General features: G+C 39.4%; 1 protein-coding gene and 1 long non-coding RNA gene across 4 annotated transcripts in view; both read right to left on the bottom strand.

Moving 5' to 3' along the window:
- The window catches only part of RBBP8 (RB binding protein 8, endonuclease), a 41,500-nt gene extending 29,449 nt beyond the window's left edge, over nucleotides 1-12,051 (bottom strand). The window contains exons 1-2 of one of the 3 annotated variants that reach the window (XM_065668115.1): nucleotides 11,995-12,051; nucleotides 4,947-5,167 (exon numbers count right to left, since the gene is read on the bottom strand). In XM_065668115.1, the coding sequence (XP_065524187.1) occupies nucleotides 4,947-5,058 (112 nt within the window). In that variant the 5' untranslated portion in view covers nucleotides 5,059-5,167; nucleotides 11,995-12,051. Of the gene's footprint in view, nucleotides 1-4,946; nucleotides 5,168-6,728; nucleotides 7,148-7,927; nucleotides 8,382-11,994 lie in introns of those variants that run through there. The other 2 variants (XM_065668114.1, XM_065668116.1) reach the window with 2 other exon arrangements.
- Nucleotides 12,052-16,668: 4,617 nt separating this feature from the next.
- LOC136008607 (uncharacterized) lies at nucleotides 16,669-25,137 on the bottom strand. The gene is made up of 4 exons (XR_010610160.1): nucleotides 25,078-25,137; nucleotides 22,775-22,818; nucleotides 20,598-20,727; nucleotides 16,669-19,826 (listed from the first exon to the last, which is right to left on the bottom strand). It is a non-coding gene; the product is annotated as an uncharacterized LOC136008607 (long non-coding RNA).

Here is a 25,137-nt window from a genome sequence, read left to right as displayed (position 1 = left end):
AGCATGTTCTACAGGATCTTGAAAACACATACAGCTATTATGATCTCTAAGAAGTAGAGACTTCTTAAACAAACATGCAGATGCTCACTTAAATAGGTATAAAGCCACCTTTGTAAAAAAACCACACATGAATACTAGGCACTGTCAATATATTTTCATTGACTATGACTACATAAGTAGCATAAAGTGTTCTGTGTACACAAAAATGTGTAACACTACACTTGAAATGTAGCACCCAACCGCTGAACTGAAAGATGTATTACAATGTATACACATAAAGGAAACATTACAAAATGCATGATTAGAGGCTTTATAACACAAAGGCTAACATACTCTTGGATGTGTGCTACTAGACCCTCTCAGTGAAAGCTGCTTTGGAACATTTTAGGGTGAACTGAAGAATGATATTTCATCTGTGGCCTTTCTCCCACTACAGCCCACACACTCATAAACATCTGTTCCATGCGGAAGTAGAAAAGTTTGCAAATACAACTGATGCTCTTGGCAGGAGCGGCCAGCTGAGAGCCCAGGGGCTAGACAGCAGTTCAGCCAATCTGCTTGCATGGTTTTGGGCACATGCATATGTGTGCAGGGGCAGGAAGATAAAGGTGCTTTAAGTACAGCACAGCTTAACAAATGGGATGAAGTGCTATGAAATTTATGTGATACTATCCCTATACAAGCCAGCCATCCCTATTCTAAATAAATGCTCAGAAATTATCAGACTCCAATGGTATAACATCTTAAATACAAACACAATAGAAATTTTTGTATGACATAATGTAACAATTTTTCCACAAGGCCATATTTCCTTCAAACTATGGAAAAGTTGGAAGCATTACTCATTTAGGATAATAGGATAAACTTATGAAACAAAAACACTTCTAAAGAAAACTTCTGACAATTTTGAGTTTAAACCAAAAAACATACCCACATTATACCTTGCCATAGAAAATGTAGGTTAAGGCAGCTAACAGACATTTTTCTTTTCCAACCACTCTCAACTGGGAACAGCTGAAAGGGAAAAACTACTTGCTGGAGAAGTTTCACTCTCCAGGCTGCTTAACGTGTAACAGTCAGAACAGCCAGAGCCTCAGTAAACCCGTGCCACAGACAAGGTGCAAGTAAGACAATGAGATAAAAATGCAGAGAGACTACTTAAAATAATCCAACAAAACAGTTCTTAAGAAATATAGCAAGATTTCTTTTATCTCTTCAGTATTCAACACCTGTGAGATGTTGTGTTCTATCACGCAGATCAGCATAGAAAGAGGGTTTATTTTTCTTAAGTAGCTGCTATTCATCAAGTCAATTAGGCATCTGCAATTATAACCCCTATAAAGTGTGCTTTAATGCTGCTCCACGCCCATCGGAAGGAATGAAGCTGCACAACAATGCATCTCCTGTATGAACAGGTAGTCTGTTCAGCAAGTATTTAGGCTTGTAACATTGGCAACCTGAGCCACAAATTGAAGAGGCAGAGCTCAAAAGGCCCAGTACTGTGCTACAGGTAACACTATCTCCCCTCTCACCTGAATTCAGGAGGAACCAAACTAGTTACTTAAAGGCTGCATTTTTTTCTCAATTCAAATGACTGCAATGAGAAGGCAGGAAACCAGTTTGCTACATTTAACCAAGAGCATTGAATTTCTACATCAGGCTTAATAGCTGTTTTTTGCTTTTCCAGAGCACTGGGAGGTTTAAAGCATACTTATTTAAAGAGCTTAGCTTTTTCAGGTTTCCTTATTTAACACATTAGTGAGCATGTAGACTTATGTGGAACTACACTATGTACATTCCCAATTCAATTTTATATTTTACACAATATTTCTACAGAACAGATAAGCTGCGGACTATATAAATCTACTTCACATAAAGCTTTTAAGTGCTTTAGTAAATGACACACTGTCCCCATTAAATTAATGTAGATTTTTCAAGCTATCATTAGGCAGATTGATTACACGCACAACACTTTTATGAAACTTGCAACTTGATTAGACTATGTACCTGTAATATTTCAGTTACTGGCTATGACAATTTCCATTCTGATGTATTTTCAAATGCATTAAATGCACTTTCCTAAAACTGACAGTGCCTAGGAAGACTGCAGTGTCTTTACAGCTGAAGTTTCCTCAGAACGGGTTGGACAAGCTTCTGTTAGCAATGACACAGACATAATCCTACCTCAAGGGTATAGAGATGGACTAGATGACCTTCTAAGATCCCTTCCAGCCCTGTTTTGTATAATTATTTACTTTTGAGGAACTTCCAGCCATTTCCTTTTCTATAGGAATCTATCAATGAGATTACATTCCTCAATTTTCTCTGCTTCTGTGACTAGAGGTTTTTCCCTATTGATAACTTCTGCTTTTCAGAGGAAAGAAATTACTGGAAAAAAAAATAGGCCATTTCTTGTACACAAAATTCTCCTCATGTTTCTATGCTGAAATACATTTATTTTTAGTATAGAACTTTAGACATGAATTCATCCTCAGGAACCATGTTGGTAAGACCCATATGCAACAAGTATCCATGTAATTATTTTGAGTAGAAATTAGTCACTTTATAAGCACCATTATTAAATTCCTTGCCAATCTGTAAGCACCATGCAAGTATGTAGCACAATCAATAGCTAGAAAATAAGAGTAAATACAGTTCTAATAACTACTTTTCTGAGTTGCTGAGGACTTCTGAATTCACGAAAAGCCAACTGGCATTAACCATGCCCAACATCTTTGGAAATCCTACCAATCATATTAAAAAAATAAGCAGCTGGATTTGTTTAGTCAACATGGTAGAAAAATACACACTCTGCAATACAGTAATATAAAGATTCTATAAAACCCATTTCAAACTCTATGAGTTTGAAGTATTCTCTAGATCTTTAAACATTATAACTTGCATAAAATGCTTCACCATTTCAAGCTCATGTGTTACAAATCCTACTTTTCATGGATTTGTAATACATAATTAGAATTCTACCATCACAGTGATCAGTACACTGTGCATTGTACATGCAAAAAGCTTGTACTCCAACTAACTTTCCCTTAATCCACCTTCCACCATCTTTAAAGTAAATTCTGCTGACATTTAGATTGGAAACTCATGAGTCAATTTTAACTCTTATTTATAGACTTGAGAAACAAGCAAAGTCCAGGCAAGCCTGTGTTTGATGTTTCTAAAATATCTCCCAGTACTATTTTCTATAAGAGGATCCCCACCTTTTGAAAAAATTAACTATCCTTCAGGCATGCCTTTGATGTTATCATGGAAGACCTAATTTTACCTAACATAGTGCGGGCCATACTGACAAAGGGCTAGGCATGAAAAAGATTGCCTAGTGGCAAAATTATATGGCCACACCCAGAATGCATTCTAAAGAGTATCTTCACTTGCATAATGAAAACCAAAACTTGAAAAATCACGTGCTGCACATCCCAAGAAACTAGAGAAGGGGTCACTTAACATTACCCTCTACATTAGAGCTTTTTGTTCAGTTTTTGTTGTTCAGACATGCCATAGAGTGCAAGATCCTATTCTGTCAGTACTTCCACATTTATCTGCAGTTGACATCACACCCACTCTGAAAAAAACCACCAAAAATTAAACAGAAAGAAAAAAATGAAAAAAGTAATAAGAAATAAAGAAGATTCTTTTTTATGTTTTGGGACACAGTATAAAATTGTATTTAAAGTCTTTACACATACTTTTTTTTCCTCCATGTAACAAAATACTACTATATGGTACATATTTCCTTCCAGTTGCCCAACTGAAAGATTTTTTGGTTGGTTGGCTTTTGGTTTAAGTTACCGACACAAAGTGTCGAGGGCCAATGTTGCAAATTGTTGAATCAAGACTTTCAATTGGAGGTATGAAACATCTATATATTATAAAATGCCTCCCACCCCCTACCCCCTTCCAGCTTTTGAAATTAAAATGGGATAATATAACTAGACCCAAACAGACAGACCTGGAATTGGTTTGGGGCTGGTGGGAAAAAGACGGCCACCGGCATGGTCTAGCTACAAAGGTCCACTTGCATGACTAAAGCTCTAAATTCACAAAAACTCACCTGCTTTTATTCCCACCTAATATAAATTGCTTCATGCATGAGGATATGCTCGTCGGAATTTTCAGTCAAAAACTGTTCTAATCCCATCCAAAAGAATGGATCATGTAACTTAATATTAACAGAACAAAATGTTAACTTCTTACGATGGATTTAGAGCAAAACATTTCATGAACACTACTTATAAGAATACACACATACAGTATATAATTCATCTTTGTTAATTTCTTGCACTGCTGAAGAATAAACAGGCATTAACAGTCAATTCATAGTAAAACTGAAATCACAGGTTATAAAATACAAAGAATAAGCAACTATCACAAGTTTCATTGAGAAAATTTAGAACACTAAAACATGAAGAAATAATTTTCACTTTAGTAATATTAACCTGCAGTGATATTTTGTGTTAAGTTAGGGGAAATCAACAATGCAAACCATTTTAATGTATCTGAAGTAACTAAACCTAAATGTAAAAGAAAAAAATAAATCCAGTGAATAACTTGATTTGGAAACTTTGAATCATAATTCATTAAAGTAGCATTTAAATATTTCCCAAGCAAACACAGATCACATGTAACATTGTATTAATTTTTCTTTACTGACCTATGTCATGATTTAAGCCCAGCCAGTAACTCAGAACCAGGCAGCTGCTCATGCCTGAGCCCAGGACAACCTAGCAAATCATTTATAATCGTTGATAGTTTAAATCTAATCCCATTAAGCTGGGTTTAGGCAGTAAATCTGTAAGAATTGTTTGAAATCATCCAGTCCAACTTTCCACACAACATAAGACATTAAAAATCTATTTAGTACTCTGGTTCAAAGTTTCCCTGTGGTAAGAGAGAGCCTTCTGTGAACCCAAACATTAACAATTTACCTTGTACTTCTTTATCATGACATTCTTTCAGTTTGGACCATAATTCCTTGAAGAAATCTCCTGTAGGTTCTGCAGAACTAGGGCTCCCACAGCTTCCTCCAGATGCATTCATCTTGCTCTTTTCTACTCCCAACTTCGTTGACTTATTTGCAGAACTGGCTCACTCACTTTAAGTCTTAAATTACATAGTTATAAAGCTGTTTCTGAAAACAGGTGTATGCCTGTAATGACAGATCGACAACACTTACTTTTGCATTTATCAGAGTATAACTTGCAGACATGGATTAAATACAAAGTTTACTGCCTATCCTTGTCAAGTTGTACTTACACACTGACAGTCACCCTGAACATCTGGAAGATGCTAAGAATTCTGCTACAAGTAATTATAAACTAAAAGAATACCCCCCTCAACTGACTCTAAACTTAATTAAATGAAGGTGCCTGGGAGTCTTTATTCGTTTCCTATAGAAAGCCACATTTAAACAGAAACTCTTGATTTCCAAAAGTAACCCATGCTTCCATGGCTGTGATCAAAAACATTTGTCAGAATTTTAACCAGTGGTGCATTTGTGTACATATATTCTTTACATAAACATGGATTAAAATGACATCCTTCTGCAAAGAAAAGCTCACACCCCCTTCAAGTCTTAGTGATTCTACACTGAAATGATTCCCACTCCCTGAAGAAAAGGATTTAGGGAGTAATCTCAAAAATTCATAAATCTCCAAGACGTTAGTATTTGAGGAGAACTATCAAGGTCAGACAGCTCCGTCTTAAAAGCCTGACTGCCTACACAATTCAGAACAATCTGATACACAATTCTTGTTTGAAGTATTTCTTAGCACAGACGATGCCCTCGGGTAAAGCACAGGGGAAGCATGGTACTTAGATCCGTGTCTGAGCCAACTGAAGATTCAATTCAATTGTCACTGGGTGTACAGTATTGAAATACTCCAGTAATCTCTCTGACCTTCAGTTCCCTGTGTGTGAAACTAAGTTTTTCTTAATGTCTTCCTAGAAAACATTCTAATTCCCATTTTTATGTGGTCAATTTTAAACAAACACTTTTGAACTGGGACTGTGTTATTAATTACCAGTTGGACGTAGCTACCTCTGTAATTACTCTGTAATATAAATTATAATAAGAAAAGAAAAAGAAATCTTAAGGCATTTCGTGCTTTTCCTAAAGCAGCAGCCCAAGGAAGCAAACCACAATGTCTATATAAATAAAAGCAGCAACTGCCTCTCAAATTTTTGAGGTACAATTTATAGTTGTAGTTTAGATGACAGAAGGTGTACAATTAGTCAAGAAGCTGCATTCCCTACCTTGAGAGCCTTCAAGCAACTTAAAATATCTGAGTGCAGCTACTGGTTTAGCTGGTCCTCTATATTCACCATGATAAAATGTTTAGTTCAGTGGCTAGTGACCAGGTATAGAGCCTGGAAGCCTTAGTTCCAGTCTTCTTTCTCATATCTCTGTGCACAGCCTTAAGCGAGTCACTTTTCTTTCAGTCTGGCTGTATTTAAAGTGGAATAAAAATAATGGAATAAACAGAACAAAGGCATATTCTCAACAACACAGGAACACTTGAGCTGTGCATTTTCTACAGTATAAGGATACTTAAATGGAACTGACAGTATTCCGTAATCATTCGGCAGCTTTACGTTTGCTTTAACAAGCTCTGCCCATAGTAAACTCAGCTCCTATTTCAGCACCTGGTTTCAAGTAAGGTAGTTTCTTACTTAAACTAAGGTAAGTCCTTGATAGAAAATAAAATTACCTTTGCAAATTAGCAATGGTTACAGTTCTCAGGTGGAAGCTGAGCAGTAATCTGCCTGCATCTTCGCAGCTGAAGTGCTCCACTTTGCGTGCACTCACATTAAGTCATGTTACAATGCTGCTTCTCTATGAAACCACTTGCCTAGTGACATTAGGAATGCCTTTTAAACTCTTCTTTTTCTGCCTTCAACACAAATACCTCAGAGACCATGTTTTTCTTTTTAGGGCAGCAAAATTAACAAACTTGCTCTCACTGTCTTAGATTTCAGTATGCCAGATGTATCATTGTCAAGAAAAGGGAGGCTGGCTCTAGAATTAGTAATGCTGTCCCTAGTGGTTTTGTTTTGGCTCTTTTTTTCTTCTCCAAAGATGACCAAAAAAAAAAAGTACAAAAATTGTTCAGAGTTTCTGCAAAGGATTAGTACATCAATTGAATAGAAAAAAGGGGGGGGGGGGGAAGGCAGGTGATGAGCATTTTCCTACGTTTCACCTACTTCAGCATCCCAAAATGCTTTCACATTGCTTTCAACAGGTGCTCAACCTCCTTCAGAGGGCCCCCGCAAGAGTTCACATAGAGCCTTCGACAGGTCTGAGCAGTCGCACAGGTGTAAAAGGCGTTCAGTGGTGTCTGCTCCTCAACTCAATCTCCAGTACTAAGAATGATTTTCCAGTCCTTAGGTGAAACAGAACACCTGAGCTGACAGTTGCAGGCAGGGAGAGAGCTGAAAGGTCTCTGAGAAGGGAGGGAAGCACAATGCCAGCCCCTCTCCCGAACACCCTGCTGCTGTCTGCAGGCAGGAAGCAGGGCCGCTCTCTTAGACGGGGCTTTGCTCCTATCCTCCCGATAACCCTTTCGCAGGACAACCTAAATATTTCTACATCCCTGTTCTTCCAACCACCAACACCCTCCGGCGTAACACTTCGCACAGCTCCATAAACGACTGCCTTCCCACACACAACTTCAGCAGCACTGGCAGCTACCGCCGATAAAGCACTGACGCCGTTGATTTATACTTCGCTGACAGGAACACATTCCCTCCCTGCGATTCTGGAGAGCACAAAGCCTCCTGAAGCCCTGACCCCCACCAAAAAGCCTGAGCACCAGCTGCTCCTACAAACTTAACTCTCCTGTACCTACTTTCCTTTTCTTTCTTTCTTTCTTTCCTTCCCCTTTGCACAAGCACTGCACAGAAAACTCACTCGTCTCAAGACACGTCGGGGATGCTCTGAGAGATCCATGAGCTGTTCCAGCCGGGAACAAGTACCCGCGCCTCAGCTTCCCGCCAGGCTTCCGTCACACCCAGGAGCTGGGACAGCGAAGGAGAGGCCGGGCATGTCCCACACACCCCCTTCTCCCAGGCGGCACCAAGGCCGGCGGGAGCCACCGAAACGGAGCGAACGGGCAAGCGCGGAGCACACCACACACCCCGGGGGCTGCCGGCGGGAGGAGCGACAGCGGCCGCAACGTGCCCCGCGGGACCCCGCGGAACTCGGGGCCGGGTAAAGGGGAGACTGCTCGTGGCCCTGCGGCGGAACCCGGCCCGGGAGCGGCCGTCACCAGGCGGCGGCGGGGCGGTACGGCCCGCGCGCGCCGTCACCCGGCTGGCTCCCGACTGCCCCACGCGCAACGGCGGGAAACGGGAAAACAGCGGGGGCCGGGCACTTCCCATGAGGCAGGAGTGGGAGGGGCCCGCTCAGTTCTCGCGAGGCTTCTGAGCTGATCTCGCGAGAGCGGGCTGCGGGGGCTCCCTGACCGTGCGGTTGAGCTCCCGCCGTTGTGGTGCGGTGCTGTACATATGGCGTGTCTGTGCGTTTTGTCCCAGCGTTCTCCTCAGTTTGTCTCTGTCCTGGTCTCTGGAATTTCCACAGAGCAGCCAGAAAAAGCCAAGGGGGTGAGCGCCTTTTTAGGTGCCATGGTGAAGCATGGCAGCAGGCACAAAACACTGGAAAAGTGACTTTTTTTGAGTGAGAGCCTTCATTAAAACAGATGCTATTTGCACAAGGGAGAGCCTACCTGAAATAAGTTCTTGTAGGTTTAGAGACAGGGGATTTTTGGATATACTGGCCTTCGTAGTATTCAGGCTGTGCTGCCGAATCTACCTTTCTCCGCAGGATTTGTAGTCTACTGACTTCTGCGGTTTGCACACTGAAACTGTATTTGCAGTGCTTTCTCCTTGATCTTACTGGGGTCCATGGGTTTGTCATTTTAGCATAGAACAGCCTAGGGCGTATTTTGATGTTTTCTGTGAGTATGAAAACTGGTAGGCACATATAATTGGTATGGTATAAGGCAGCTGAACTTTTAAGTCACTTTTGCCAACATTTTTTTGCCCAAATGATGTATCAATGTTCTTTTGTTCATTGGGACCAAACCTGCTGTCTGCCATGAGGTAAACCCTTTGATTTTCAGTTCATAGTTCTCATTAGTAGTGAAACAGAAACTAAACATAGCTTTTCACTATTACTGTTCTGCCTCCACACGATTCCACTGGGACGTTTTGATATACCATATATACCTATTTCGTATATAGCAACACTTGTAGAAACAGCTTAGTGGCATGATTAGAAGACACAATGGTGATCAGTTTGCAAGGGCCAGTGCTGCAAACACATACTTGCTACTTTGTTAATAGCTGTATAAAAAAATGAGGTGTTCAGGCATTTAGGTTGTTAGTAACTGTTCCATCTTATTCTTGTTATGTTACTCAGCTCTACAGAAAGTATAAATATGGAGCTGCAGAGTAAATAAAACTGGATCTGAAATCCAGTTTCAAGATTTCGGCAGTATTTTGACATACTGTCAGACAGGCGTCTAAGACATGATTGAGCAGGCTTTAAGTCTGTTGTCCTCCTGGGTTTGCCATCAATTATGTACCTTAAATTTTGAGGTATTTTGAAAAATCTTGGTAGTTATTTTTTCTGCTTATTCCTCAAGTTGTTTAACCACTTACTTTTCAACTAAAAGTAAATCCATTGTTCAGTAGCTCAGCAGCAGATTACTTATGTCATAAATTTGATCCATTGTTGTATCGGTACACATGGGGCAGAACTACAATTAGCTATGTGTTACGGAAGAAATGGCCATAACAGGTTGTGATAGACACTCCAGTTCTCTTAAATAATGTTTGTTGGCATCTTTTTATTCTGCTTTTGCAGCTTCTATAATTTAACAGTTTGTGATGTAGGAAAATAACCATTTCATCAGAGTTGAGAGAAACAGATACCTTAAATATATACAGAGATCTGATAAGTAGCAGTAAAATATCCCTCTTGCTGGTTGTGGACTTATTTTACCATAAACTGAACCGTTTTTTTCTATTTATAGGAAGATCTCTGGAAAATAATTACGTCTTCCATTTTATTTCCCAATAAACTGTGTGAGCAGTTTATTCTTATATGCTGTGATGTTGAATTTTACAGCAGTATAAATCCATTGACTTCTACAGTGTTATTCTTATCTATTCAACAATAGGTGATAATGGATTAAGACCAGCAGTTTACCTTTATCTCCCTTCCAGATTTATTTGATTTTATGTGTCCCATAATCGTATACTTGGCCACCAATTACTGAATAGATCCTTCACTCATTAAAAGTACTGGGAAACTACTGAGGAGTCTGGTATTCCACATTCACTTATATTGGGTGTCTTAAGCTAACTAGTCTAACTGGAACTGCATCTCATTCATCTCAGAAGAGTAAACACACACACCTAGACAATAAAACTGTGGGAAAAATGCTTCACCATTGTTGCGCTTGAACAGATACGAAATTTTCTATGGTGGCATGGCTCATGTCCAGTTTTCAAAATAACCCTTAATATGGCACATTAAATGAGGTGACAGAATACTCATCCATGAGCACCTCTGCAAAAATGGAATCTGATTTAATCCTAGCCCATTTTAGACCTGGCTGGTCTAAAATGTTTAATCTTAGTAATAGTATGCAAAGCTGTTGATTTTCAGTTATGCTTTAGCAGTAATGCCTTTCCTTTTGATGACTGGACTAATTACCAGCAAGTCAACTATTGTACTGCAATTTTGCAGCACAGATAAAACAAAAAATAGCCTTTAATTCACACACCCACTCTTCTTAGGGGGTATTACAGAGGGTGCATCAGTGTTTCTAACCATTCAGATAGCAGAAGGTGACCTAGCTCACCGCATATGCACATAGAATAGGGTTAAAAGAGATCAGCAGAAAGCTTACATTCTTTGTTTCTATTGCCTTAAATTTATATGTAAAGATTAAAATTTGAATTGTACTGGGGAACTCCAACTTTAATCTTTTAATTGCTTTAAATGCAACGGTACATATATCACTCTTTTCCTGTGTATTTAAATATATATATGCATATACATATATATAAAATAGTGAAGTCATTTATTTGCATGATATTTAGTGGATTCAGATGTATATACATGGCCAGTAAGCTCACAACTTCCTTTACTTGCAGATCTGCGCTGAGGGATAAATATATTGCTTAACTTTCTACTCATGTTCATTTAATGAACTTTATGTTGCAGTTGCCAATAAGGACATCAAAGGAGCCCAACTTCAGATGCAGCAAATAAGAGCATGTGGCACTGTTCAGCTGCTACCGAAAGAGAATTCGAACTGGGAGTGTAGGAACTGGCAGTCCACTGAATGGTGTGATTTCTTACAGCCAGTAGGGCATACAGAGCACACCCCTGCTGTTTGGCACAGGTAGTTGCTTTCTCTGGAAAAAACAGGGAGGATCCACTCCATCACCCCCATTAGTTGAATTTGATTCTTCCCAAGCTGCTTGCGTAGCCACTTTTGAAATGGAGCCAAGATCAAACTCCCTGATGCCAGTAACATTGTTCACTTTGAGAAACCCTCTTTGATGTGCTTTTACTGCTCCTCATCTGTAGTCAGAAACAAGCCAGGATTCATTGAACTGAAACTCTTAGGGCTTTTACAGAGCCTCGATGGAGTAAAAGAAAGAGCAGCCTGAGGGATGCTGTTGCACGACCCAAGCGTTTCTGATCCTCAGACTCTAAGCAGCAGCATCTATTTGTGTCAGCTGCATGCAGAAATGTTTTGCCCCTACTGATGTTTCTCAGGTTAATGTGAATAGTCTGAGTAGTTATGCATATTTATCTCAACCTTGTAAGGCTGAAGTAAAAGTTTATAGATCTGTGTAGAAAACCATGCCACCTACCTTTCACTATAGTGAATGACAAGAATTCAGGACAGGAAAACAGGCAAAAAAGAAACAACATATGGGAAATAATATTTTACTTACCTTTTGAGAAAAAAAGATAATCCCCAAACAATGGCTCCTGCCCTTCCTGAGCCCTAAAAGAAAAAAAGGCAGCTGATGAAAACCCAGATAAAACAGAACACATAAACTGGAGAGAGAGAGGATGGCAAGCGCTATTTTGAAAAACTGATTTATTTTGTTTGAATTTTCAAAATGCATTGTGTTGAAATCCTGTGGCTTTAGAACTCAAAGCTTTCTTGCAGCATATATAGGCTCTACAGAGTCCCTGTGCAAACCATACAGTTCAGCCAGCTACAGGGTTTTCTTTTTTTTTTATGGTTTATTTCTTAGCAACTTTTCCTTCTGTATTTGACTGCAAAATCAGTAGAGATGATAAAAATTAAATATGTTGGGGTTTTATTTCCCCCTGACAAATATCTTAGCCTCTGTGAGAGTCTGAAACTTGGTTATTTTCGACTTTCCCACAGTTTGAAGAAAAATTTTTACATGCAGACACAACACTGCTAATGAGAAGGTCATTTCAATCTGCTATTCACTGGGTTGCTCAGGCTGCTCAGGAGGCCTTTATATTGGCACTCTACAGAAGAATAGTAATGTTAATTTTTGCATCAATCGGGAAATAGTTGGCAGTAAACACCTCTATAATTGAAGCTTCCTGTTGTGTGACTACCATAAAGTCTTACATAATCCTGTATAGATATTTTTGTATCTAGTGGTTTATGTCCACTGGGGACTCTGATTTATTTTTTTTTTTACATCATGAAAGAGAACGTAATTGATTCACTTAAAGGTAGGCAAAATTAAGACATCAGGGAGATGGAAGTAGCCATGTGATGGTTTTAAAAAATGTAGTTACACAGATGGCAAGAAGATTCACATTTACTTAAGTTAAAGAGTTATTTTGTCCTAACAGGCATGACAAAACCTGTCTTCATTCCTTTCTATTCAGCTCAGCAAGTACTTCTGAGCTCCAGTAGTTAATCAGTTACCAGATCCTACAGCTTTTGTTTTCACACTGTTTAATTTTTCTTATTTGACACAGAACCTGTGAATGGATTCCATTGCAGATACAGGTACAACTTTCAGGTTTGCCTACTCTTTATGATTAGGACTGCTTTTTGTTACCATTGCCACCACCGTTACTCATTCTAAACAGGTATGTTTCTAATATCTAGAAAGAAAGCAGTAAGAATGACAAGTATGTTTTCTATCTTACCATGAAGCCAATTTTGAATATGTAAATCTAGGTTTAATCAACTCCATAAAATTGAACAATTAAAAAGTTTGGCAAGAACTAGTAACCACACACATTACTCTAATGGCACTGTGACAGTGCTGTTACGAGACAGGGGTTATAAAAACACTGTACAAAAGAGAAGACCAATAGGCAATACTTAAGTGACCTCCTCAAAATACTAAAGTCACTGGCAGTGGAGCTTCCATCTCTCACTTCATCTCTTACTGCTTAGTTCATTGAACTGTCTCTCCAGTAAATACTCTTGCAGTCAGAGCAGATGATGTTGAGATGCACACAGAAGGGTCAAAAAGCTTCACTCACAAAAATCCTGTCAACCGGCACTATAGAGACTGGCAGTGCTCAGATGCATTAAGGAGATAGCCATTATACCACTTCAAGCATAAGAGAAATTTTTGCTTAAGGTTATCTTAAATTAATTTTAAAGAAAGATTTTCAAAACTCACCCTTCTGTTTGAATTGTGAAAAGTTCTGTTCTTGATCGGGGTGATAAATATTTACTATTGACTTCCCCTCCAGCTATAAACCTCAAGTGTAAGTAAGATGAGGAAGCCACTGTGGACCACACTAGAGAATGCCGAGAGGAGATCTGCTGCACCTAAGATATATACAATGTGCAATGGATAACCTAATATGCCTTTCATTTAACTGGCTGGGCAGGTTTCTGCATTCTGGAGAGCATGGAATCATACCAGAATTTGTTGGCATAACAGGCCCGTCAGACCGGTTCCCAGGGCGCCCAGGAACCTGCCCAACCAGTCTGCATCAAAGGCCAGCCCAACATGCTGCAGCTCAGCTCGGCCCGGGGAGGCTTCATACACAGTGAATTATTCATGCCTCTGTCAACTCCCAACATACTACTCAGAGAGAATGATGTAGCCTCCAGCAAAATAATTTACTGAGGGGTGGGGGAGTGATACATCCTTGTTAAGTGTAGCGAGGTCTTATTGTTATAATTTTTCTTTCATTTTATATGCAGATGCACTGGGCTAGAGAGCTTGCCCAGCAGAAGTACAAAGAGACACAGGAAAGAAAATACCTTTTTTGTTATAACACTAACTGTACAGACTTATTATAATCAAATAACACAATTTTTTTTTACTTAAACCAGCTAAAGAAAACCCCCAAATTATGCTTTAATTCAGTTTTATTTCCAGTCCTACTCTAAGTGTTTATATCTACTGTATGTGTAGTATTCAGCATTTATCTGTTACAGGTGGGAGACAGGGCGCTAGGAGCTTGGAATATCACATGGAATATTCACCATGTGACTTTGGTGCACATATTACTGCACAGGATATTTCAAGGTGAAACGGGTCAAAGAACATGGAGTGTGTGGGACATGCTTCCATAACTGCAAGCAACTACTTCTGAGGCAACAACCTGCTTCTCCTCCGAAGGATGCAGCAGTTGCCCTGTCACAATAGCACATGGGCTGCAGCAGCAGCTGCTCTGCTTCTTGTTCATGGCTGGGGGGCAAGAATACTTGCACATCAGTCCTGCATATAACATAGCTATTCAAGCTGTAGGCAGAGATCAGGATATGCCCTGACAGAAGCCTGTATTTGTGTAAATTTACTCCTTTTTTTTTTTCTTTTTTTTCCAAATACAAATACGGACCATAATTTTCAGTTTCCCTGCTGTGATTGTCAGACATGTTTACTAAAATCAGTAGGAGCTGCAGAAGTTTAACGTGTCTGGAAAGGTGATCATGAGTACATGCAATCAGTCTGCTAAACCTATGCTTAGCCAGGTTCCTTTATTTTTTGTTTAGGCACATAAATTTAAACACTTAAGCTTGAAAAACTTGGTTCTATTGAATGTTATCAAAGACTCTCATTAACTGTAGAGGCCTGTGTTTGTTCATAAAATGATCCCACAGAGGTATCATTTCAGCATGGAAAAAAGAAGGCTCCAGAAGACCTTATAGCAATCTTCCAATACCTAAAGGGGGCCAACAAGAAATCTGGAGAGGGACTTTTTACAAGGGAATGTAATGACAGGACAAGGGGGAATGGCTTTAAACTGAAAGAGGGGAGATTGACATTAGATATTAGGAATAAATTTTCACAATGCATGTAGCGAGACACTGGCATAGGTTGCTCATAGAAGCTGTGGCTGCCACATCCCTGTCAGTGTTCAAGGCCAGGTTGGATGGGCCTTTGAGCAACCTTGTCTAGTGAAAGGAGTCCCTAACCATGGCAAGGGGAGGTTGGAGTTAGATGACCTTTAAAGTTCCTTCCAACCCATTCTATGATTCTATAACGATTTATCAATCTTTAGATCTTTTCTTACTTACCGATTTTAATAATAGTTACTAGGCAGCTAGCGATCAGAACAGGAAGTTACCATAAAATTCTACCAGTGTTGTGCAACATGGGCAGGTTTTTTAAATTATTGACCAGAATACATGAAAGAAGAAATGCTGATATTTGAATATACTCCACTCAGATTATTTTACTACAGGAAAGTAACTCTTCCTATAAGACTTCATTTTATGACAGCCTTGAAAGGAAGGCTTATTTCTGAAGAAGGCAACTGGATTACTAACTGAGCTGAAATGACATGTACGCTGTTTGTGCTTGCAGTCACACCACCTTAGGCTATGATTTCATACAGTTAAGCAAGGCTGGGCTTGGTCAGTACTTGGATAAGAGAGTTACAAAAAGTCCGCTGCAGGAAGTGGTTTTGGTGATTCAGTAGGCTATACTGAATAATTGGGCTTCAGTGCCAAATGTGATGGAGACACTGGTTTCTGTGTCTCTCATTTCTATGCCATGGTCTTGGTGCCGTACAAAATTGAAGTTTTTAAAGACTCCAAAGCTATTTCCATAAGCACGAATCTTGAACATTAAATCTCTGTCCAATGTGAATGTACTATGTCTGCCTACAGTTTTTTTTTTAGTGTCGCATAATTGGATAAACTACACAGCTGATTAGTACTGGTAAATTACCACCCAAAACAGCTGTTAGACTGTACAATGTGAAAAAGGTTCTGCTTGTGTAATAGACTTAAGGAGGGCTGGTGTGCTTCAAAGCTGGTCTTCTTCTTCCAGCTGTGGCAGTCGGTTTCATAAAAGATAACATCTGAAATTTTACATTCTGCATCCTGAACTCATCATTAAAACTGGAGCCTTATAGTGAATCTGATAGTGGGCTTTTAAAAGACATTGGGTTTGCCATTTAACTGTTCACTGGAGTCTGAAAAGTATGGAGATAAAAGGGATCTTTACTACCTCTTCCTTTGACTTGATAGCTTGAATAAGAGTTTGAACACCTTTTCTCCTCTCCAGCCTCTTGCTCCCCCAAACTAAAACCACTGTGTACATACACCGTCCCCCCCTTAGAGATTCAGTAGGGGCTTCTCATCAGTTAGGTCTTCTAATATAGGGTTGCTGGCAGGGTTGAGGCCTTAAATTAGGCTTTTATATTCACTTCCATGAGTTACAGAAATTTAATTTTTCATAAAAGCAAAGGTATAGGGCAAAGAAGTCATTGTATGTATCAATACATTCTTGGATAAACATCACTTGGCTGTTATTCTCATCCTTGTAACTAATGACAGTTCTAAAAATACATATACCACAGAAATAAATATTGTCCTATCAGACTTGCTTGGAGTTCTCTGTGGGAGAGATTGCTTTCCTCCTAAAGAAGGTAGTATAATAATCTGAAATACTGAATACTCTTATTTCAAATATAATTTGCAATAAATGGCTCTTACAGATGAATGTTTTTTTCAAATCAGAACTATTATTAAATGCTTTTCAAATTGAGAATAAATTACAAGTTTTTTGTCATCTCCAGCTTTAGTCAAGAAAAGCTACATAATACTTATCTGTGAACTCTTCCAATTTATACAATGATCACATAAAATCGTCTTCAGGAGAAGAAGCTCAGAGAGTTACAATTCTGAAAAGTAAGACAATCTAAATGGTGCAGGCTTTAACTTGTTCTTATAGTGAAGGTATGCACAAACATTCATGTCTACAAGTATTCATTACAGAGAGTTTACAACATACCTCCCCGTAGCTATCAAAAGCTCCTCAGTACTTTCACAAACAAATTCAGATAACACACATGCCCCCACACCCCTATCAGAGTTAGGTAATATCTCTCTCCTCTTGACTGGTTGTGTAGCAGTGTAAGGACAGGGAGACTGATGGTTCATAAAGGGCACACTGAAAAGTAGGCCAAGTCTTACCTTGGATAGGGAAGAGAGGTAGCAGCAGTTAATTTCTGACCTAGAGGCTAGCTAGAAAAGAATACCTCCAAGTGAGCCAAAGGATGCAACCTAAAGCATTCTTTGATACTTTTCTGAGCATGAACAGATTTAGAATTTGTTGCAGTTAATTTGCTGATGATGACAAATTTTCCTTTACCTCCGCTGAGACAGCAGGGCTGGGCATTGGCAAGATATAAAAAAACCAAGAGAACTGTCACTATTCTCACTACAAAAGTAAGCCTGCTATAAAAGCTTGGCTATTTTTGTCTGAGAGGAAAAAGCCTTGAAATGTTAATGTTCTTGGTGCCAGTCTACCTTTCTTCCCAATTCTTAAGACTGTCTAACAGTTGGTCCAGTTCGGTAATTCAAGAAAGAAAAGCAGGTTTGTGAACTTTGGGGTGTAGAGAGGTCTTGCTATGAGCTGTAATGCTCCAGGAATGTTGTGAGGAAATGTAAGAGAAGAATTAATTGCTAGGAAATTCCAGCAGTCTCTTCCACTCTCAGAAAGGAGGAGGGAAGGAAAGGAAATGCAAACAGAAAGTAGCTGAAGCACCTCAGACCATTACACTGGAGTGACTACTCCAGTAGTAGTAATGGGATTGCGCAAATACTTGGAACCTCCATTTTTGTATAATTCAAAGAAATACTCCCTACAAATAGTCTTTTCAGTGCTCTCATATAGAGAGTGATTGGATATTACTTATTTCAGAAAAGACTGCCACAGATTGAAGTGTCAACATCTCTTGTCATTGGATTTTCTTGTTCATTGTCTGTATTTGACCAGGTTTGAATTATTATGAATTATTGCAGCATATCTTTTTACAAACATTTAGGAATACTTTACCTTTGTTTTTGGTGGACATTAATCTTTACAGAAGAGTGAGTATAAAGAGGGTTATAAAGCAGGAACCAGAAGTGGCATTGGTGCAGTTGTTTGGGGGTCTGAATAATAAATATTTTCTGTACTTGTTTTCTTTTTCAGATGGTACTGTATTAAGCAACAGGCTTCCTATGTGGAAACATAGAAGCAAGGGGTATCAGTGACCTCACGGTTACCTTTTGCCATGTTGAAATTGGGTATTTTATTTCTCCATTTTGTCTTCTGCATCTTCACATTTTTAAAACAAGAGAACTGTTTTCTCATCTGTGATTTAGCTTGTACTTAGAGCCTCTTCTGCTGTCCTTTATCAAAGACCTTGGATATGGCTATATCCTTAATGTGTCTCCAGATAATTTTATTAAGCTACAGTTTTCTCCTGCAGGAGGCTTGCTGGAATAGTCTTAACATACTAGGTTTCTCTTTATGTTTCATATTGCAATAGTTTACATCAAGCTGTTACTGAAGAAAGACTCACCAAATTCTCAAGACTATTCACTAGGTTTATTAAAAAATTAAAAAAATCTAATTGCTGCTTTCCATTTTTTTTGAGTATTAATGAAAAAATGTAATTCTGGTTTGAAACCTGTTGCTAGCGAGAAAGTATCATTTGTTTGAAACTTAAAATGCCACTTTGTTATTAAGCATATTCAGAATTCAAAACATCAAGAGAAACCCAACTGTTCTTATGTTATGGAACTTCATTCAGCAGTTTTTCTGTTATAGGATTTTCTCTTCTAATACCTAAAGCTTTGTCTCTCTTGTTATTTGTGTTTAGAAACAGCAAAAAAATACTAGATGGAAGTAAATGTAGGTTCCAGCTTTTCAAAAGAAAAGTGGACTTTCACAATATTTCAGGTAAAATTCTGAACTTCTGAAGTTAGAAGGAGCTTTGCTAATGACTTTATTGAAGCCAGATTTTTAATCCTCTTATAACTATCTTTCTTGTATGATAAAATAATCAAACGAACTTTTGAAAACATTACTGTTCTGGTATATGTTTCTGGCTTGAGCTGTTAAGGGAGCTATTTGCTTTTTGAAGCAAAGGGGAAAGATAAACTTGAACAGCCATTTCCCCTGTGGTGCTAGTCACTACACAGCACACAGGACCATGCTCATTGTAACCTGAGAATACCTTCCAGGCCTTGTGTGAGAAAAGCAGCAAACCAAGACACAGACCCATCAGGCCTCCGGCTTTGACCTTCAGCCTGTGACTTGGCCCATAAGTATCAGTTCAGCATATCATCCATCAGATCACAAACTGGCTGTAATCCAATAAGCATCTACCTCTAGTGAATTTGATTTTGTGAAGGAGGTCTAGCAGCATCCCATTGCAGTAAGCAAGGAAGAATACTGCTTGACACTGCCTTGTGCTCGGATAAAACCATTAAGTGGCAGACTCCCAGTAGATTTTTTCCATCATTTCTCTTGCCTGCCAAGTAATACCATGTGTCAGCTGTGTCCTTTGTCTTGGTGGAGGACATCATTGAAATAATCTGGTTAAAAAAAAATACATACTTTAGCAAAAGGAACTTTTAAACCAGAATCAGTATAACAGCACAGCCCCACAAACCCTCCATTAAGGTAGCTGAAGTACTGGCAAACCTTGGCAGGAAAGGCAAAAGTGATGGGCCAACAAAAGCCAAACAAAAAAAACCTTAAACTATGTTTCGTTTTAAAACAAAGCCATCAGTGGTACCTTTCTGAGGGGGCACATGCTCAGACCTTTTCAATAGATGAAAGGGATCAGACTTTTGGAGAACTAGCACATGCACAGTAACCAAAACTTTATTTAATAGGATACGAATGTTGTTCAGGTCTCAGTTTCATGAGGAAACTGTATAATGAACTTAGAGCTACAGAATAAGTGCATTCCTGGACTAATTCTAGAATCGACACAACACATTTTCCTCGTTCCCAACTTGGTTATCACTGACGAGATTATTTATCAAACTTGTTTATCAACTAAAAAAAAAAGATAAAAAAACAAACACAGAAAAAGTAGTTGTGATTTAACAGTGTCTTTTGTGTTAATTTTATTTTCCTCCCTCAGGAAAGCTGCATAGCTAAAACATAAACTCTTCACCTGCACAGGAAAGATTTCAACTTTGAAGTGATTCTTTGGTACATGATGCCTGTCAGGTTTCTTTTTGCACTGTGGTTACTGTGCTGTGCATAACACCAAAGTATATTCAATGCTCTAGTGATCAAAAAAAGAAGTACAATACAGACACAATGTAAGTATTGTTATTTCCGTAAGTACTTACGAGCTTCTGAAAATTCCAAGGGAAGTGGGAATTTCCCTTAAGGGAAGTGTATTTTTTCTGGTACTTCCATAAGCTCCTCAGAGAAGGTGGTTGTGTCAGGACTAATGGCTCAGGTCATCTTTATCCAAGCCTACACCAGAGAAGAGCAGAATCCGATTGACAGCTCATCAGGATTCTGAGTCATGCTGCCTGAGAAAACAGATACTGCAGGATTTCAGTGTAGAAGGCATTTTTAAATGATTCAGTTAAGCTAGAGCAAATTCGTATGCAGCCACTTATCTTGATTTCCATTCCTAATCAGCTAAACTAAGTCAAGAAGCATAGTTTGAATGTGAACAGACAACTTTTTGGATTTCCTCAGTGCTATCAGTTTAAAGTCTCATATTTCATCACTGTGTCTGACACAAGCTAAGGCGCGAATTTATGGCAGTCTGGCTACTTTGCCTTTGTCCCTTTTAAGCAAACACTTGTAATAAGTGTAATGTATCCTACAAAGTGGACTAACTAGTGAACTCTGAAGGCATTCCCTAGTCCGTTTGGCAGTGGTTACCTTTGTGTAGCTAATCTGTTGAAACTTGCTCACATCACATGTGCGAGATTCATTTGTATTCTTTCGTGGTTAGTACAAAGTGGGCAGAAATGTCAGCAAGCTTGGTGTGGAGTATCTCCTCTAAAACTGGGGCTTGTACAGATGAAGTGTGTAGATTAATAGGGTGCTATGTGATTCAGGTATCTGAAAGAGACTGTCCTACTATCCCATGTGAAACTTCTCTCAGTATTTTCTTCTTTAGGAAACAAATCAGATTTTAATAGATGCTTTCACAAAAGTAAAATAATTGGAATTTGAGCTGGAGTTATACTGTGTGGAGGCCTTGGGTGTTTCTATTTGCAAATCAACAATGTGGTTTTGTTCTTATGTAAGTATCTAGAAATGCAAAATCAGAACACACCGGTAAGCCATTCTTTTTTTCCCCCAACACCAAGAAAAATAGCTGTTGCACCCTCTGCAATTAATGACATTTATGAAGGACACCCCCTCCTCCTTTGCCCCTTGTCTACTTCTAGCCAAAACTAACTGGGTAACAACCATTGCTCCTCTTAGCTGGCCCAAATGCAGGCTCTCCACCTAACTTCTTATAACTCGGCTGACTCATACACAGTCAGGATCAGACAGCATGCTCTGTCAAATGGCAGCAAATAGGAACCTAAAAGACAGCAAAGAATACTGTCTAACAGACCCATTTTGAACTCAGAAAATGTGTGAGCTAATTGAAAGTCTACGAGAACACCTTCCCTCACCCCTGGCAATTTAAAGTATGTATGGAATAGTGAACAGTGTATATGTCCGATCATATATTTCTTCTGACATTAATGTCTGTAGTTCACTCCTGGCTCATATTCAAGTGAATACAGTAGTACAATTAGTTCTAAGAACAAATATCAGGGACTCATATTTGAGTTATGCTTTAAAAGGCACGGAAACAAAAGCATAAGGTGTTAAACCACATCTAAAGTATTGATCTAGGCTCTGCTACCATTTGGGCAGACATCCTTATTATATATTAAGGTACAAAATATTTCACTAATGAAGTACATGAGTTTGTTTTCCAGCCTGAAATGGGTGATCTGAGTGTAGGTGAGGGAAGAATTTGTCCTGTTGTGCTTTCTCCTTTCAGTGATTGTTTGCTGTTTAGGTTTTGTGTTTTAGGTTTCTTCCAGGAATTGTCTCTATTTATTCTGGGGGGCATACAGAACCAAGGGATAAAATAGGTTCTATAAAATGGGCTGGCAAGGATCCTGCTGCCTAAATGTCTGTGCTGGAAGGGACAGGGAGTGTTTGTTGTCCAAGCAGACAATTGCAGCTTCCCCTGTGCAGCCAGATACCTAGCTGCTCCTCAGTAAAAAGCCAACAAAACAGATGGCTGGTGGCTGTTTTGGGGTGAGAGCAGAGGGGAGGGAGAGGTTATATCTACTTGCAGGAGCAATCTACTACTTCCACTTTCTTCACTGCAGCTGCAGGGGTTAAACCCTCAGCTCGTGAGTTTTGTCTGCACATGCGAGTTACTTTATCCTCTTTTTTTGGGTGCCAAGATCCAACCTACATGCTGAGAAGCCCTAGGACAGCCCAGTGTCAGCAATGCTGGTTTTCTAAGAAATCGGCACACTTATATACTTACTGCTCAGATGATATCTTTGTTGTTTTTCCAATCGCATCTGCCTCCTATATTTTAAGCACAAAGCAGTACAAGGATTAATGCAAGTGGAATGTGCATACTAGAACATGGCCTGTTTGTTACAGGAAGCTATTGTCACGCGTTACTGACAATCTGACATAGGCTTGATTGCCTGAATTGCAGCGTAAACAGGGAAACTTACCTTTGAGGAAATATAAACCATTTATCAATGGCTGATCTCCAGGTTCTTTTCTCAACATCAGTGAAAAACAATAATTCAGTGACAGAAATAAGTTGTTTTTTTGTCATAGGTACTCTACCCATCAGCAATACCAGGTGGATTTTCTTCAGGAAATATTTTTGCAATGCCAGAGGAATAGCAAATTAAAAAAAAAAAGACATCCTGGAACCAATGAATTTAATGGGGTTGGTTTCAACTGCTACTGTAATTGGTTTAAAAACTGAAAACAGTCACTTTGGTTTTTCCCTGTCTCCCTTATGGAAGTTTCTATACCATGTTCAGTCCATTCTTGGGCTGTGAAAGAAAGAGAAAGCTCAAGCATGCCCTAGCTTCCTACTGCCTTGTTGGCTTAAAACCTAGCCAGGATCTGGCCCAGCCTCTGTCATTTGGATCAAAATACCGTTTTTAACATAAGAAGTTTATTGGTGGGACAAAAATTACTGCATTGAATTGCCTTGTGAAGTTTCTTTTAAGGAACACCAGAATTACTGAGAATTCAGCTAGTATTTAGTTTCAGTAAAACCATGAGAGTTTCTCGCTGCCATACACATGACACAGAAGTTAGACTGAGCCCCTGGGAATGAGGATGTTAGGAGTGATCAAGGGCAGGAAAGCTGGACAAGATGCTACATTTTATTTTGCTTGAGGCTTATGAAAGCTCTGTTGCACTGCTGCCTGGGGGCTTGGCACACTCTTTTTCAGCTGGCCTAATGAAATAGTCCACCTCTTCCTCTGGATGCATATGTATGTGTTGTTAGGAAGAGAGGGAGCGTAGACAGCACTGAAAATCCCACAGGGGACCACAGACCACACTCCAAAGCACTTGGCTGATGCACTGCAGCCTGTAGGGCAGCACCCTGTGCTGAGGTTGCTGACAGGAGTTGTTGAGGCCAGGGCTGGAGAAGGCAGCAGCTGAAACCAGGGGTGACATTTAGTCTGTGAAGAGGAAGGAGGGCATGGGAACAGCAGGGAGGACAGCTGATACAGCAACTGAAGTATGAACAGGGTGCAGGAAAGGGGGAAGGATTTCAGACAAGAACACTGATGACTTGGATTTGAGTTTGAAAGTTTTTTCCTTGTGAAAGTAAATGCCTGCTGCTCCTTACTCTAAATATACTCACTTTCAGGAGGATTTGTACTGTTACCCAACTGTTTATGAAGCATTTCACTAGTACTGGTCAGAAGCAACCTCCCTATTTTCTGAAGATAACTTAATCTTGTTTTCATAGAGGAAATGATTAGCACCTTTGCTGAGCATATTGCAGTCTTCAGACGAGCAACATAATCCTAGCATCTGAAAAACAGGAACCTGAATGTTTCCAGTCATCAGCATCTGCAGCAGTATCAGTCAAGCAGCATGCTTCAGAAATCAGGAAAACATCTTTATCCAAGCAACATTTTCCTGTTTCTGTTCAGATTTTTCTCTGATTCAACTCCAGAATAATCACCTTACGGCAATTGTTAGAAAGGTTGGAAAAGTTAAACCAGGGAGAATATGGCCCTTTAGTTTGTGCTATCTGTACCTTTTGTATTCTAAAGCCAGGGGTGACACTTGATATTGTACTTAGTCAAAGCCTTTCAAGCAGTGCTCTCTGTATCAGATTAATGATGCTCAGAGTTAGGCAGCAAATCAACCAAATCAATACACATACAATAGTTCAGGTGGCTTTTTTCAAAAGAATGAAGGACTTGCTGTGACAACACCACCGGAAAGACAGAAATATGTGGGCAGATGGCAGCAGGGCCTCGTTTGGACAAGTGAGCAGCCTGAACTATTGTCATCTCACCTGGCATGTGACCTGAGAGAATTTGGCTCTCTGTTCTTTCCTCTTTTTTACATGGCCCTTTGTTCATTGTCTTTCAGCAGTGACTGATGTTTGAAATACATATGCTATTGATGCTTACAGAGCTCTAGCACCAGAGGAAAGCAACCTGAGCATTAGAGACACTTCAAAAGCAAAAGGACATAATACCTATCTTGGGACAGCCATTTAGGCAGGTCTTTTTATGAGTTCTGTACCTGGGAACATGGTGGTTGCCTAATTTTGAGCAGCCATTACCTTACCTATAGTTTTGAGGGATGACTCAGCTCATCTGGGACCTTTGCACTTCCATCAGGGAGGTT

Source organism: Lathamus discolor, chromosome 2 (assembly GCF_037157495.1).
Source record: "Lathamus discolor isolate bLatDis1 chromosome 2, bLatDis1.hap1, whole genome shotgun sequence".
In the NCBI taxonomy this organism is placed as follows: domain Eukaryota; kingdom Metazoa; phylum Chordata; class Aves; order Psittaciformes; family Psittacidae; genus Lathamus; species Lathamus discolor.
This window is presented reverse-complemented; position numbering and strand designations above follow the sequence as displayed.